The sequence below is a fragment of the Drosophila grimshawi genome, unplaced genomic scaffold (genome assembly GCF_018153295.1).
Source record: "Drosophila grimshawi isolate 15287-2541.00 unplaced genomic scaffold, ASM1815329v1 contig_848, whole genome shotgun sequence".
NCBI classification, from domain to species: Eukaryota; Metazoa; Arthropoda; class Insecta; order Diptera; family Drosophilidae; genus Drosophila; species Drosophila grimshawi.
In genome coordinates, this window is record NW_025063692.1 from 18015595 (window position 1) to 18032657 (window position 17063).

The window sequence follows — 17063 nt, forward strand, 5'->3', positions numbered from 1 at the left end:
TTCTTATTTTTTTTTGGGTTTCCCCAATCCTTGTAATAAATGTTGGACCTTTAACATCTTCATACCCCCGACTTTCAGATTCAGATTTGATTGAATTGAATTCATTGAATTATTGTTTTCACTTCGTTCAGATTAATTACCTTATTTTATTATTGTTTTCCATTTTAAATCTTTAATTTACGTTCTCACTTTTAAAATTATTTAATTTAATTTGTAAATTTTATTTTAATTTTACATTTTGATTTTTTAAAATCTTTTTAAAACAATATTGAATAAATAAATGTGAATAATAAACATTTGAGCTGCTTCTTGCCTACGAATCTAAGTTTTTAAATATTTTTGTCAAGTTATGTGTGCAGCTCTCGCTCATTTACAGGGTATGCGACGCAATGCTCAATTGCAAATTTAAGTGCTGCAGATACACGTGTACATTTGTTGCTAAGCAATTAATTGCGTGTATTAACAAAAAACCTTAGTTAGAAGTGTTTGCCTGTCAAAATACAGCTGAATATTCTCCAAAAAGTGCCGAAGTGCAATTGAGCTGAAGTTGGTGTTTGATGTTGAGGTAAGGTAAGGGTAAAGAGAGGAGCATGGAGGAGTCATGGTCATGTTTGGGCTCAAGGTTAAGTCGTGCGCCGTTAATCGGTAATCGATTGCTGAACGATTTATCGATTCTATTTAGCCAGCGCCCAGTTCAGCAATTCGCGTGTCAAACGCCAAAGACAGCTGCATAAATTTGCATGCGAAATATGACAGCTAAAGTAAAGTATCTTGTAGCTTGTGCCTTGCAGCTTGCAGCTTGCAGCCAGCAGCTAGCAGCTAGCAGCTTATTGCTTATTGTTGCCTGTATCTGGTTGCATATGCTGTAACTGTAAGTGTGTAGCTCATAAATTTGCAGCTAGCTTCGACTTATTTATTTGTGGAGTGCAGCTTTAAGTCGCGCTAGCCAACTGCAACAAAATGAACTTGTCAACAATAGAATGAAGTCACGTATTTAATCAGCTAAACATTATGCCGCATTGTATGAGCCTGTCTCGTTCGGGAAATGATCAAAATGGAAAAATAAACACGGATGGCAGGGCTAACACGGGAATTGCAAAAAAGTTGCGCAGACTTTGCTGCTGCCAGCTACATTTCTAGATTTCAAACACATTTCGCACAAAATCACACACAAAAATCAAATCTCATTGCGAATAAGAAGAAGCAAATACAAACGCGTGTATATATATATATATATATATATATATATATATATATATATGCTATATAGAAAACTTTCTTATCAGCAGCAGCTCTCTCTCTCGCCTCGGCGTTCTTTGTGTGCGCTATTTGCTCTTTCAGTTTGCTGTTATTTTATTAGAATTTTTTTTTTTTTTTTAACAATTCGCACGCGCCCCAGCAAGCAAATTACGTGCCACGACATGGTGCCCCCTTGTGAGGGGTTGGGGAAGGGGTACAGCGGCTGTGGGCGTGGTTGCATGCCCAATGGCATTTTGACATTTTTGTTAATGGCATAAGCATCAAATTACACACGAGGCCCGTCACGACAGATACATCTACAGCTACAGCTACAGCTACAGCTTAAACTACAGTTGTAGACAATTTTTTTTTTTTTTTGTATGAGCGTATTTTGTTACAGAGTTAGTAACTGTGCTGCGCCGCTGGGCAGTTAAAGTCAAAGAGTTCTTATGCGCTGCAATTTAATTTTGTTGCCACAATTTGAAAAATACACAAACAAACAAATAAGAAGCAGCAGCAGAAATCTCCGTCTCCTTCTGGAGCTGGCCATGAAATGTGGAGTTTGTTGTCAACACAACAAACAAACACAACATGCTCACACACAGACACACACACACACACACACACACAATGCAGCAGCAACAATGCGCACAAGAAGCTGTTAACTGTGTTTGTGGCAGTCACCGTTGTTACACACACACACACACACACACACACACACACATAACAGCACACAAATAGAAATTCACTGAAAAGTATTGCACACTTTTAATTGTGTTCCCACACACACACTTGAACCATGCTTACATCAGCGCATGAGCATGCAGCTAGACAAACACACTTTCACACACACTCACACACACTCGCACACACTCGCACACACACACACAGTAGCAGTCGCATCATTTATTTATATAGCAGATCTCATTTCGGTGCTCATTTCATTTAATGCTGCTGCTGCTGCTGCTTTTTCTACTTTTTCAGCTTTTGTTTGCTGCTTCTTCAATCGCTGCTTTTTGTGGGTTTCTTCAGGAAGCGCTTGACGCAGGCAACCAGAAAAAGAAGAAGAAGAAGAACAACAACAACAACAACAGCAAATAATCGCAAGTTGAAGCTTTTGTGCAGCAGCTTTTGAATAACATACGTGTCTGTGTATTTGTGTGTGTCTGCGTCTGTGTGTGTGTGCGTCTATGTGTGTGGGCGTTGGGCTTTGCATTGTACTAAAAATAAACATTTTGCAGGCAACCCAAACAACAACAACAGCAACAACAAGGAGAGCGAATTTCTAGCGGCCGTGTTACAAAATAAGAAAAATAAATTATGAAGTCATTCGAGATGCGCAGACTAGAAACCAGAGCGTAAAAGCCCAAGTCGCTCAGGCCACATAAATTAACGACTTTTAGTGTAAAATAAAATAAACAAATATTATATTAAAATAATAAGCACTAAACAGCAGACACTCAAGTTGCTCAAGTTGCAAGTTGACGACCACATTTTCTGTCATAAACAGAACTTGAGTTATCGAGGCATCAGATATGAAATGTTGGAGATTTTTCCTAGCTATTCATATCTCTGATCCAGTTTTGGGCTCATTCAAAGCACTTTTCGCATTAATTTCAGTATTTCAAAATCAATTTGAAAAAATTTTAACGCCATTTATGAGGCAAATTTAAAAACTCAAATTTAAAATGCTCAGGAACATTCAAAATCAAACAATTGTTGTCGATAAAATGAAAAAAACCCGTTTGTGAATTATTTCATTTCATTTTTGATTTCGTTTTTCATTTCATGTCAATTTGAACAACATGTATGTATGTATTTGAAGAACGACGAAAGATAACTAGCATTTATTTTTGCGAAAACAGACAAAAAAAGGGTGGGGGAGGGGGGGGGGGGCGGGCGAATAAAACAAAATAAATATTGTTATCTTAACATTGGTTGGGTCTTATATTTATTTAATTTGCGTCTGTTGCTGCTGCTGATGCATTCGTCATAGATAAAGTTACATAGCTGCAGCTGCAGCAACGGCAGCGCATACAGATTCAGATAGCTACATTTGTATCTAGATACATATGTGCATAGCTACAGATACAAACACGAAGATGCGGCAGCACACATGCCGTTTAATGAAGTCAAGGATAACATTGTTGCAAATACATTTAACTACAAACAGACACACACACACACACACACACACACACACACATACATACACACACACATACATACACACACACACATACATACACACACACATACATTGCAGTTTACAGTTTCTAATTTCTATGTACCTTTGTCTGCTTACATTGTCTTTCCTGTGTATCAAATGACCAAATCAGTTTAGCTAGCAGAAGCTATTCTCTCGTTTCTCTCTCTCTCTCGCTCTCTCTCTCGCTCTCTCTCTCTCTCTCTCTCTCTCTATCTCGCTCTCTGCTACTCTTTCCCTGCCATTCATTAAGAGGCTGGCGCTGACCGTGACCAAAGGCCTAGAAAGTGAGAAGTGCATAGGACGACAATAAGCAACAGATAAACCTGTGACCAATGAAATACCCTTGAGTTCTTTGTTAAAACAAAAGATTTACAATCAGGAAATATTAACATGTCACAAAGCCACTCAGCTATTTACACAGATGCATGCTTATATAGATATAAAGATATACATCTGTATGTGTGTCTACATTATATCATGCACTTGAATTCAATGGCACTTTGTTTGCACTTTATTTGCCTTATTAGCTGTAGCCGTTGACATATTTACTGAGACATATTACGAATGCTTCATTTCAGCTAATTACCCAAAACTACAAAAAAAAATCTCAGTCTCAGCTGACTCAGTTGTAGCCGCGTGAGTGGTAAAATTACCACATTGATATGAAATTCGATAAATCATTGCAAAAAAAAAAAAGGGGAAAAAAAAACTAAAATACTCGGTGCGAATTTCAAAAATTCGCAATATACTTTAACAATGTTAAGTGACTGAATCGTATGGGAAAATGCACATACGTTCATTTTTTTGCTTTCAGTTGAGTATGTTTTTGCAGTTTGTTTGTGTTGCTGAGATCAACTCTTGAGTTGAATGCGGACTTAAACTGAAAAATATCGAAAATTGTATATAAGAATTTCACTGATGATTTTTCATATGCATTCGCACTTGTGTAATTCAAATGCATTCGAAGTGCTCATAAAGTCAAGTACGAATAAAAAAGAATGCGGCTGAAATTCATAGCCGAAACGAAAGCCCAGTTTCAAGTGTGGCCCTCGCAATGTTTGAGTGCTCTTCGGTATCTCTGTGTCTGTGTCTGTGTGTGTGTGTGTGTGTGTGTGTGTGTTTGCTTCTCTTATTTATAAATTAAGATGTTTGTGCAAATTAATTGGTCGCTGGCATCATTATTACAAAAGCGACAAACAATTAGCCTAGATTTGAGAACAACGGCGATTGAGACGAAAGATAGTGTGAACGAATATGCCATCAACTATTTCATTGTCGTGTGTGTGTGTGTGTATATATGTGTGTGTTAGCGACTCCTGTTGCGGGCGCCAATCTGTGCAGCTGCTCAGGGCAATTCTTCGTTGTTGCCGTTGCATCTTCTGTCGCATCGCATCTCGCGCAATTGAGCGGCAATTAAATGCGGATGCCATTCACTGATTGAAATTAATTAAACCACAATCGAAGTGTGTGCCCTAAATGTATGTGTATGTGTGTGTGTGTGTGTGTGTGTGTGTGTCTGTGTGTTTGTGTGTGTGCAGCCACAGAAACCGCAACGTTGTTGCTATTGTTCTTATTGTAATTATTATGATTGTTCCATTGATTAGAAGCGCACCGATCGCAAATGCAAAACACGATCAGCTTGACAAGATTTACAGACTTACCAATAGGATTCCAGTTGCTCCAGCCATGCCCCTCGGCGATTCCAAGCCGCTCAACGAGTGCAGCGCCGAGCAGCGCCCAAAGCAGCCACGTGGCTGCCAGGGGCTGCATTAACCTAGCCATGGCCTTTAACTTTTCAGTTTCTTTTTTCCTGTTCTTGGTCTTTGGTTTGCTTTGCTTCGCACAGATTTCTCACTCGCTCCCCCTGATCTGAAGCCGCAACTGCAAAAGATTGCAGCCTATTTAGCAGCAGCAGCAGCAGCATCAGCGACAGCTCTTGGAGTGGCAAATACAAATATTAAACAAATGCTGGCAATACAACCCACACCCTCCGCCTAACAAAACTACTGTGCCCCCAACCGTTGGCAGCGCATAAAGTTCACAGCGGGTGACGGGGCAACACCGGACAGTGGAGATGTTTCCGGGGCAAAGTCAACGCATTAACACCAAGTATCCAACGCCCAGCAGACACCAGTTGTAGCAGCCAAAGCAGGACACATACACACATACACACACACACACACAAAGGGATATTTTCACAAGCATTTCCGTTACAAATGAAAGCAATGAAGAGGCTGCCCGCCCCACCCCGCACTGGGGACACTTCCGCCTTTGTCTATGCGGGTGTAAAAGTGAAAAACTGTACACAAAAAAAAAAAAAAGAAGAAAAGCCAAACAGAAAAGAGCTGAAAACAAGCGGCACAGGACACACACTGAGTCAAAGTGAGGGGGGCAGCAACTGGAGCACATTAAATGTTGCTTAATTTTAAATAACGCAATATTTTCATATGCCCAACAACAACAACGACAGCAATAACAACAAACGCCCAAAAGGGCAACCGAACAAAAAATACAAAAAAAAAAAACGATGAGGAAAACTTGCGGAAAATTGAAGAAATATTCACGGCTCGCTTTTGGCAGGCTGCGCGCGCCTCATCAGCATTCAATTGTTCAATTGTTGTCGACAGTCGGCATCAAAATTTCAAATTCCATTCTATTCTCTGCTCCTCTTTGCATTCGTTTCTAGTGTGTGGAGGGGTGCAAGGGAGGGGCGGGGCTGGCAAGAAAAGCGTCTAACCTCAAACAGCAATCTTGGCTGCTAAAAAATGGTAGCGCGTCTATTGAATGAGTTTTCTAATCAATTTCGATTAGTGCAACGCTCAACATCAAATGTCAATTGAAAATATAAATATCAGCTAGCAAATAAATAAATTAAAAAATGTATATGTTGTTAAAATGAAGTGTGAATTCCTTCTGGGAGGATACTCTTTTATTTCCCTAATTTTTAATCTTTCTTTCTTTTTTTTTTCTTTCTTAAAAGGTTATTTTTTTGCATTTTATGAAAACTCGAATAGATCATATGCAATTTGCTTAGGACATTATTCAACTATAATATCTTGTTAGATATTTAATTAACTATTTGCTGGCACCAGACACAGCTAAAAAACAACACTTTTTTTTCACAAATTGAAAGACATTTTGTAGATTTTCTGACAACTTCTTGCAAAACAACTAAGCAAAGAAAAGAAAAATGGAAAAAATGTCAAAAGTTGGGAAAATGTTTGCCCAGTTCACAAAACGCTTCTAACTCGTTAACTGTCTCTCTCTTTCTCTCTTTCTCTCTCTCTCACTCTCACACACTCTCTTGTTGTCTCTGTCATTCTTTCTACGCTACGGCAAATTGTGCAAATATTGCATAAAATTTTGCGCATAAATTACAACAAATTGCGCGAATATTATACAGCAAATACAACAAAAAAAAAATAAAAAATAAATGAGCGCAGAAAAAATTCCGATTTCATGTGGTGCTGTAATGAACTTGAACTTGAACACCCTAAAGCACCCGCCCACCTCCCTCCACTTCTCGCTATACCTTTGGCCATGTGTGCTCGCTGCTCGGTCAGGGGGGTGAGTGGGGGGTGATTTGACCATCTGCGCTTTTATGAGTGCGAAATAATGTCGAATGTTGAATGTTCGAATTTTCGAATGCTTGAATATTGAATGCTTTGAATGCTGTGACGTGAAAGGTTTTGTTGCTGTTCGTTCGTTTTGTTGTTGCTAGTCTGGCTGCGGTATCCGTATCTATGAGATACGCGTAAAAGCTTTGTAGTTTATGCGGTGTTTGGCAAAATGCCTGCATATACACATATGTTTATATATATATAAATATATATATATATATACGTATATATTTTTTAAATTATTAAATGAAATACAACAAAAAGCTGTTGCTGCTACTGCTGCTGCTGCTGCTGCGTTAGTTGTTGTTGCTGGCTATGCTTCAATTAAGTTAACATTAAAGGAATGCTTTTAGCTTGGCTCGGATCGGCATTAAGTGGGCAACAACAGCGGCAATCGAGGTAGCCAAGTTTTGGCTTAGCCAACGTGCTACGCATAATAATTGGTGAATTGCAACACAATGGAAGCTGCAACAGCAACATCAACAGCAACAACAAAAAGCAACAGCAAAATGCAACAGGAGCTGAACATATATTTTGGATGTAGGCACCACTAACGAGTAGTTTTAATAGAAATGAGTAACAATCAAGAATTTCATTTTGATGCAACGTTCCAGCATTAATATATTCTCCACATATTTATGTTGAGCCATTAATACTTGACCTGGAATTTTATAGCGAATATGTACAAAAGTACAAAAGAAAAGATCTTAAGGCTGCTAAATAACTAGCTGAGCTATCGTTAATTTAGCTGTCAATTCTATATATCATAAAAACGATAATATATATAAATGTTCAATGATCCTCTAGAATACGTCTCTCTTTTTATATGTATATTATATTATATATACGAGTATATATATTGTTTGGTTCGAGAAATGTTCTAAATATAGATTTTTTCAATTACTTTTCAATATGCTAAATGACATCCCATATTTCTCGTCCGATATATTTTAGTTTGGAAAATAATAAGATCATTTAGATTCTTATACAAATCTCTTCAACTAGCAGCAGTTGCAATTTGGAAGCTGAACCCTTAATTCAATTTTCAGTCTGTTTTAGTGTCACTTAAAAGTGTAAAAGATAAATAATAAATTGTAAGCAGTGTTTAACTGTCTATTTAATTTTATTTTATTTTAATATATTTGTATCTATTCACAAAAGGAAAGCTGCATCAACTGCCCCTTCCACCTGCGTGCGCTTTTCAGGCTGATTTTTACACAAACAAAAAAAAAAAAGAGGAAGAAAAGTGGAGCGTTTCAAAGTTTTGTGGCAAGTTGTTAATGATGCTGCTGCCTGTATGTATGTGCTGTGTGTGTATGTATGTCTGATATTTAAGTAGATAGAATTTGCATATTAAAATGCCATCATTAAAACTGAGCTAAGCATTTTAGTTAAGTTCACATTTGTCGAGTGAAAAGTCATTAAAATTAATGATGCATAATATTGCAGGCGCTAGACTTCTGGCAACAACTTCTCAAAGCGCCTTTGAGCGGCTATCATGACATTGTGCCACTGTGCCACTATGCAACACCGCTCCACTAGCCCCTCCCTCGCTGCGTTAGCTCTAATGCCCAATAAACGTTTTTGTCGTCGTTCTTCTGGTTTTTGCATTTGGCATTCCATTGAATGTTGAACATTGTCTGAGAAAAACCCAGAGTCAAAACTGCAACGTTGTCTTTTGCAAAACGATCCTCAACAACAAACAACCAAATAATAAAATAAAAAAAATAACACGATTTAGAAAAAAAAAGGAATTCACAAATTCAAAATTTTCTTCACTCCAATTGCAGAAAAAGCAAATGTTGCAAAAACGAAAAGAGCAGGAATAAGAAAAATGTTAGAGCACATCTACAGCTGTTGCTGGAGGAATCATTTTTTGTTTTTTTTTTTTGGGTGAATTGAAATACTTGCGTTTGTATCAGCTACAAAAATAGTTTTTGTTTTTGTCGCTTCTGCCATATTTGGGCCTGTTATTTATAAGATTTGTCACCCCCCAAATAAAGCAGAGCAGCGCGGCGAGCGCTAAGGAAAGAGATGCAGGGAAGGGCAACAGATTGCATTGCTAGTTGTTTTCTTTTATTTTTTTCTTTGTTTGGTTTTGTTGTGTCGACAATTTGTCAGGCTGCACAACTTTCGACACTAATTGTTGTTGTTGTTGTTTTTGTATTTGTTGCTATTTCTATCGCGCCGCGCAACGCTGAATCTTTTGGAAACACAAAGACACACGAGCTGTGATCAATGCCACAAACGTTTAATGTTCGCAGGCAGATTTTCTCGATTTATTCGCTGGCTCAGCGATTGTTTGACTCTCTCTTTGATTAAGATTTTCTGCCGACAACACAAGCAGCAGCAGCTGCAGCAAAAATATAAAAAAAAAAACACATCAACAACAAGAATGACATCAGCTAACTGCAGAGCAAACAATGGCCATAATTTATAACTGTTTCACAGATAGCTAAGTTATTATTTTTACATAATCCTGTTGGACAGCGACCGACAAAAACTGATCTGTTAACGTGGCCCACACGACATTGTCAGATACCGGTCTATATAAAGCATTAACCTTCCTGTCTACTCTCAATTTGAGCAAACAATGCTATCTTAACTTTTCTTTTGCTTTCGGTAGCGATAAAACTCTAAATCTGCTTTGTAGAAAAAAGTATTGTCTTGGCCCCTTTACAATTTAAGCTAGCCAACTAGTGATAATTTTTATTTGAATACGTTTTGCATTTAGACATTTTTGGATCTTACTGCAAAAATAATTTACGTTTTGTTATGCTTCATTTATTCTCAAAAATCTTTACTGTTGAGACGTAATTTATTAGTTTTAAAAAGTCCTGCAAATGGAATGTGGTTGAAAAACTGATATTTAAAAAACACAGATCGGGCTGAGAAGAAAAAAATCAGCCAAAAAACTCCAGCTATGATTTTCAGTGCTCTCACTCATCTCATCTCATTAGAGTTTAGACTTTAGTGGAAACTCTAATGAAAATGTCGTAAATTAAATGTATAATCTGATTGATGATTCAGTCCAACCAAAAACAAACCCAACAATTTGGCTGATCTATTGACAGATTTTTAGAAACTTCACTTAAGAAAAAAAACTAAAGAAAAACATTAAATGCCAACATATTTTGGGAAGAATGCTAAGCGCTTTTTTAAACTATATTGAGCTTATATTTGAACTCACTGTGGATTAATTCTTGCAACAATTTGATGAAAATGTTAAAAAGGAATATTTGTAATTATATTGGAAGCAGTCACAAAATATCGGTGAGAGAGTTTAACAGAGTCGGCAGAATGTCTAAAAAACGATCAGTTAACTGCAATTTTTCAAAACACACAAAAAAAACCAGACCATTTTTTAAATTTAATTATTTGATTCACTGATAATTCGAAAGAAAATCTTTCTTATTTTTCGACAAACCATGAACTCAATTTCCCATTTCAAATTTTGGCTAAGGCCTGATGAATTTGCAATAAAAAGGAACTGAACCAATAAGCTCGATTGTTAAAATTGTTCAAAATTATGAAAAACAAAAAAGGACACCTTTCCAAACTACTTGCTGATTTGTAGACATTAGTCACCGCTCACTCGAAGCCTGTTCAATTTTTGGATCACAGAACAAGAGGACAAACAACGATCGAGTATACGACGAAACACTCCAAGAGCTGTGCTGCAAATCTGTATATGTTCAATATTTTCCAAATTGTACACAATACAAAGCATACAATTTGGCACAATTTAGAATTTGTTGATTTAGTTTGTTATTTTTATTTTTTTTTTTTTTGTTATTTTACTATTGTTTAATTTGTTTTTGGCACACAATTCAATTGACTTACTCAAAAAACAAGAAAAAAAAACGATTTTTCTATTGGAAATTTTGGCTAAAAGAAAACTTGCAAAAAAAAAGAATTGAATAAAGTTGGTTCGCTGAGTGGTTTTGCACACGCGCCACTGTCCCAGTCGAAGTCGAAGTCAGAGTCGAATCGACCAAGTCAAGTCAGCAAGTCAGCAAGTCACCAAGTCGCCAAGTCGCTGCACAACGTAACGCACACGCAAACGCTTCAATTTGAACTGACGTGACAGCGATGCAAGCAGCGCCGGCATCGACTCGCCCAGCGCCCCAAGCAGCCCAAGCGCCAAGCAGCTAAGCAGCCCAGCAGCAGTCGGAGGAGGCGTAAACACGAGCAACACTAACATCGACGACGAACAGTAAAATTAACCGAAGCAACCAGAGTAGCCGAAGCGATAACGCTAACGAATAAAGGCGCACGATGCATTCGGCTGTGTGTTCGGCTCGAGCACGAAGGTGTGCTTGGTGCTCGGGCTGGAAACGATGCTTCAATGGGCACAGCCAACCAGGTTGCATGGCTTGGCAACATGTACAGTGTTTGCCTAACAGCAGCATGTTGCTAACATTTAACTGCTGCTGGTGTTATTGTTGTTGCTCTTGCACGACAGCAACATGTTGCTTGCTTGTATGTTGCGCTTGCGCCAGTCGCCGTTTAAGCTTTGGGGCAACAGGCTCAAGTTTAAGACACACAAGCATTTCACTTAACGCTCCCCCCTCCACACACACACACACACCCAACACAACTAATAGAAACAATAGGCGGCAACAGCAGCAGCAACAGCGACACAGAACATTCAACATAGAGCACAAGCGGAAGTTGCGCGCATTGTTTTGTATCATTCAGCTTTCTTTGTATACCCTAGCAGAGTGGGTATTGTTATTTAGTCATATATGTCAAATATACCCTATTTATACTGGTCGAAAATATATGTGAAAAATCACACGAGTATTCAGATAACCTTTGCAATTATTTGACTACAATACATGAAACGTGGTTTCCTTTAAAATTAATGAAAAGATAGATATTTTAATTCAAGTCATCTATCGATTTTTATACAATAATTATACATATATAATTATATATTTGTGGCTTATGGTTAGTGTATTTGATATTCGGCACAATTCGTAGATGAAAACACTTCTTACATGTTTCAATTTGAATTTTTTGTTTTTATTATGATTCGCAGAACTTATCAGACATGCATAATTCCCCTGTGTCTGTCTTGTGGGTGGGGCGGGGGCGTTGGAGTTCTTGTTGTGGGCAAGGGGGTGTTTTTATTTTAGTGGGTTTGCAGTGCTTACATTGTTAGCTGCTATGATTTTTATGATTTTTAACAACAGTTGCTGCTGCTGCGGCTGCTGATTGTTGTTGTTGTCTCGTTGCACTCGTTGCCTTAATTTTAACACGCTCTTTCGGCTCTCTCTTTTTATTTTGGCTCGAAGTGTGAAAAGAAAAGCGCTGGCCAGCAAATTCAATTTGCATATGTGGTCCCCGTAGTGCAAGTGTTTTATGTGTGTGTGTGTGCGTGTGTGTAAGTGTGTATATGTTTGTGTGTGTCTCCGTGCAGCAGTCAAATCGGCAGCCATTTAACGCCGAGCAGCAAGTAAAGCTGCTAATTGACTCTCGCTGCTTGCTTAAGATTCGCAGACTGGTTTAAGTGTTGGCGGGGTAGGGATAGATGGAGTGGGTGGGCGGGTGAGAGTAGTGGTAGGGGTGTTCGAATGGGTGCCAAAAGTGCAAGTGTCCAGCGCCCAAAGAAGATTCGATGCCAAACAATTATAAACAAGATATTTAATCAACCAATTGAGTCGAGCGAAATGCAACCGCAGCACCCACAACCTCAAACAAACAGAATGCAACAAACGAATAAAATAAAACTAAACAAAAATAGCTGTTAATTGAGCAGACGCCTGCTCATGCCCCACCACCACGCCCCCTTCCACCATACCAACACTTCTAATGCTGCACGCTCACAAAATAAAGGGCAAGTTTTTGAATAGAACATAATACAACTGAGTGTGCTTGTGGTGGGTGTAGTGTGTATGTGTGTGTGTGTGTGTGTGTGTGTGTGTGTGCGTGTTTACATAATAATTAAAATTTAGCGGCGCTCAAGTGCAGCAACAACAACAGCAGCAACAACAGCAGTAACAGCAGCAGCAGTTGCCCCAAATGATGCACTTTCGAAACAGCAACCGAAATATATAAATCCGACAACAATAACTGCCACAAAAGTTCCAAATTTCACAGCACTGTGCCACAGAATAACAACAACAAAATAATTCGATTGCAATTCCAGAACTCTTTTGGAATAGCCGAATAACCAGCTCTAACAGCGCTGAATATCTTTCTCAACAATGCGGGCACTTAGCTGTGTATAAATACACACACATATATATATATATATATATATATATATATGTAGAGTGCCAACTTTAAGACGCCTTCGAAATATTTGATAATTAGAAATGTGTTGAATTTTTTATAACTTCTACTTTTTGAGCTGTAAGCTGTAAGTGCCTTAAATGTGGACACAATTATATATAAATATATATATATATATATATATATATATATTACTTATATTGATGTGTACATAATGTGTACATAAATATGTTTATGTAAATTTGGATGCCACAAATTCATTGCAGGTCTCTTTCAATGAATTACAAACTTTACGATATAATTATAATACAAATGTTAAAAAATGTATTAAAAATCTTTAATTATATTTGATTTTATTCAATAAAGTATGATCGATCTAAAGGTATAGTCGGTAGTGCTCTTATCTGTAATATTAATTATAATATTATTTTTTTGTAAAAACTATTATTATTATAATATTATTATTATTATTATAATATTATTATTATTATTATTGATACACCGCGACCCATTTTGATCTATTGTGACCCTCTTCTGGCCTGCAGTGCCTCCATCAACACTTATTCAAGGCATTCGACCTTGGGATATGGTTCCCTAGGATATTACATCCTCTTCTAGCTAAGGGGACGCAATCCGATATCTTGTGCTTTAAGGAGTTGTCCCCGTTTAGCTAACTGACTTCTTTAGTAGAGAATTTAGAGAGTATTCTAAGTGTGTAATATTTAGTAGCTATAAAGCATTATTAAAAATCGGTATATGTTTCATATATAAAACTGATCTCAATTGACTTTTTATTCAAGCGCAGCATATTGAAATTGAAAAGTGCGTAAATCAGTTAAGACAACATATTTCTGCTTAAGTTAAGTTGCAGTCCGAGTTCCAGTTACACTTTTTACTTAATTTCACTCGCCAAAGCCAAAGGGGAAGTGGAACAACAACAACAATAACAACAACAACTCAAGTGGCGAAAATTCATTAAATTTACAAGGACACAACTTTGGGCTGCGTTGGACTTGCTGTGTGCGTGTTTATGTGTGTGTGTGTGTGTGTGAGTCTTTTTTGTGACCTCTGACATTGCATTTAATCTCGTTGACAGTACTTAACACGCCCCCGTGTAGTAAAAGCGGCGACGCCCGTCTAAATAAAAGCTCACTTCAACAAACGGGCTGCGGGAGTGTGAGTGGGAGGGGGACGGGTGGAGGGAGGTGAGGGGTGGTTCGCAGGGTGGTTGCTGTTCTGTGTAGACTGTGCAGCGGATTATTTAAGTTTATAATACGCTTAGGGGTAATTTTAATCTGTTGCAAATTGTTTTTGTTGCCAGCCCCGCTGCAGACACCACAATCGACGATGCCAGCTCGCCACTGAACCACTGAACCACCAAACCACCCAATCACCCAAAAATCACCATACATAAAACATCTTTTTGCATTGCCTGCGATGCTGCTGGTTTTTTATCTCTGTTTGCTAATTTTTTTTTGTGGCATATGCGTGCTCGTATTTGTGGCATATTTCATAGATATTGTAATCCACATGTGTGTGGAGCGAGGAGCGAGTGGGGGGGTGGGAGGTGGGGGCACCACTGCGGTTATGATTTGGATTTTGATTTCGGTGCTGCATGCTGCATGGGTCGTTTCATTACGAAAGTGGGGCGGCGGCGACGATGGCAGAGTGGGCGTGGCCGTTGCCGTTGCCGTTGCCGCATCGTCCTGTTTGGGGAGCAATAGTAATTTCACTTTTTGGAATAGGTTTCCATATTTTGTTGTTGTTGCTTTTGCAATTTAAGCGTCGATTGCTTGGAGGAGGGTCAGGGTCATAGCTGGGCCATTTCACTTATTAAGCGCTGGTACAATGGGAATGGAACGGGAAGGTATGCAACTTACAACAGCCAGTGGAACACCAACATTGCTGACAGCAAACAGATTGCGCCTGAGTATTCAGCTGGTGTTGTGTTTTATTCCAGCACTCAATTGTCCCATGTTTCATTTCTACTGTTCCGACAGGAAACAAATTGAATATGACTAATTAATTGGACACCGACTTTTTCCAAGTGAAACGCTGAGAGCATCATTAAAAACCGCCCACATGTGCAGAGCTTTGACTCACCCTAAGAAATGCACGAAATGCCAAAAATTTAAAGTAATTGAATATGCTTCCTGCTTAAAAGAAAATAGTATTATATATTAAATGGCGGCACCCACCATTTGGATTATTTCAGAGAAATACTTGGTTTGAAGGGGCACGTACCAAAAATGAGTGTAGCACAGTTTTGTAATTTATTGAATTTATTGTTGCACTTGATGCAACAAATATTTCTCAATTGTAAAATCATCTTTTTGATATTCGCTGATCAAATACGGCATTCTTTGAAAAAACATGGCACGTGGCCCACTTTTCGCAAATGAGATCAGCGATCGTCGCTGACATCACACACACAAATAAAATAAAAATATAAAAATTACATACATACATAAATGGGAAAAACTATAATATTGAGAATTTAATGAAAAGATAACTTGAGGCAATTTAAGAATACTACTTCAGATCAGAAAATAATCGAATTTTATGGGGCAATTATGAGGAATAAATTTAATAAGAAATAAACGAAAATAAAAATAAGAAATTTTAACTCACCCTGTGGCAGTTCGGGCTCTTGCTCTCGCTCTCGCCCGTGCTCTTGCTCTCGCTCTTGCTCTCGCTCTTGCTCTCGTCTACGCTCTTGCTCTCGCTCTTGCTCTCGTCTGCGCTCTTCCTCTCGCTCGCGCTCTTGCTCTTGCTCTCGCTCTTGCTCTCGTCTGCGCTCTTCCTCTCGCTCGCGCTCACGCTCTTGTTCGCGCTCACGCTCACGCTCACGCTCTTGCTCTCGCTCTTGCTCTTGCCAGGAATCGTACCAGAGTGGAGTTTCGGTTTCGTTCTCGTCCTCGGGCTCTGGCTCCTGCTCCGGCTGGCGATCGGACTCCGACTCGTGTTCGGGTTCGTCTTCTTCGGGACAACCAGCCTCGTCAGTCTGATCGTAGCACTGCACTACTTTATCACAGCGCATGTAGAGCGGATGACACTGACCGTCGCACTTGAATTCGTTTTCATTGCAAACTAAGTTAGGCAAAAAGCGCAACATAAAAGAAATGCAAAGAAAAACAGAAACACAAACATATCAATTTAAAATAGCTGACTTAAAACAAACGCTTACAAAAAACAAATGAGTGATGATAGTAACTTATATATATATATATATATATATATAAGTTACATATATATGTATGTATGTATGTCTATATGCTTAATATTTGATCTCAAATAGCTGATGATTTAACAATTGATTCATTGAGTAAAATTTAGTTGATGCTTTGACTAGATTGCAGATTCTCAACTCCAATTTCGTATTTAATGGCAATAATGTGAAATACAAGCTGACGTTTGACGTTTTTTTTGTTTCTTTTTTTTTGGAGATTATCATTACCGATGTCACTGTGGCAATTCTCCTCATCTTCACCATTGGGACAGTCTACTTTGTCATCGCATCTCATCACGTCGCAGACACGAGTGCCGCTGCGGTAACATTCGAATGTCGCATCTCCGCGACATTCCTCGTATCCAGAGCCATCGTCATCTGGCGACTCATCGTCGTTTGTATCTAAGTCGTGTAAGTGTGCATGTATTGGAGTGTGAGTGTGTATGTGTGTGTGGAGGGCATGTTAAATAAATTATAGTATTTCAAATTAAAAATATAACACAAACATTGAGTACACAATTGGACA

The 17063-nt window shown here is 38.4% G+C and overlaps 2 protein-coding genes across 2 annotated transcripts in view; both read right to left on the reverse strand.

The window, feature by feature from the left end:
• Positions 1-11143, reverse strand: part of LOC6564659 (basement membrane-specific heparan sulfate proteoglycan core protein) — a 63794-nt gene extending 52651 nt beyond the window's left edge. Inside the window, 2 exon segments of the mRNA XM_043216315.1 lie at positions 5110-5329; positions 10912-11143. Of these exon segments, the coding sequence (XP_043072250.1) occupies positions 5110-5230 (121 nt within the window). The 5' untranslated portion in view covers positions 5231-5329; positions 10912-11143.
• A 3800-nt stretch (positions 11144-14943) lies between these two features.
• The window catches only part of LOC6564658 (prolow-density lipoprotein receptor-related protein 1), a 37294-nt gene continuing 35174 nt past the window's right edge, over positions 14944-17063 (reverse strand). Inside the window, exons 6-8 of the mRNA XM_032738137.2 lie at positions 16766-16939; positions 15940-16398; positions 14944-15014 (exon numbers count right to left, since the gene is read on the reverse strand). Coding sequence (XP_032594028.1) covers positions 14944-15014; positions 15940-16398; positions 16766-16939 — 704 coding nt within the window. The remainder of the gene's footprint in view (positions 15015-15939; positions 16399-16765; positions 16940-17063) is intronic.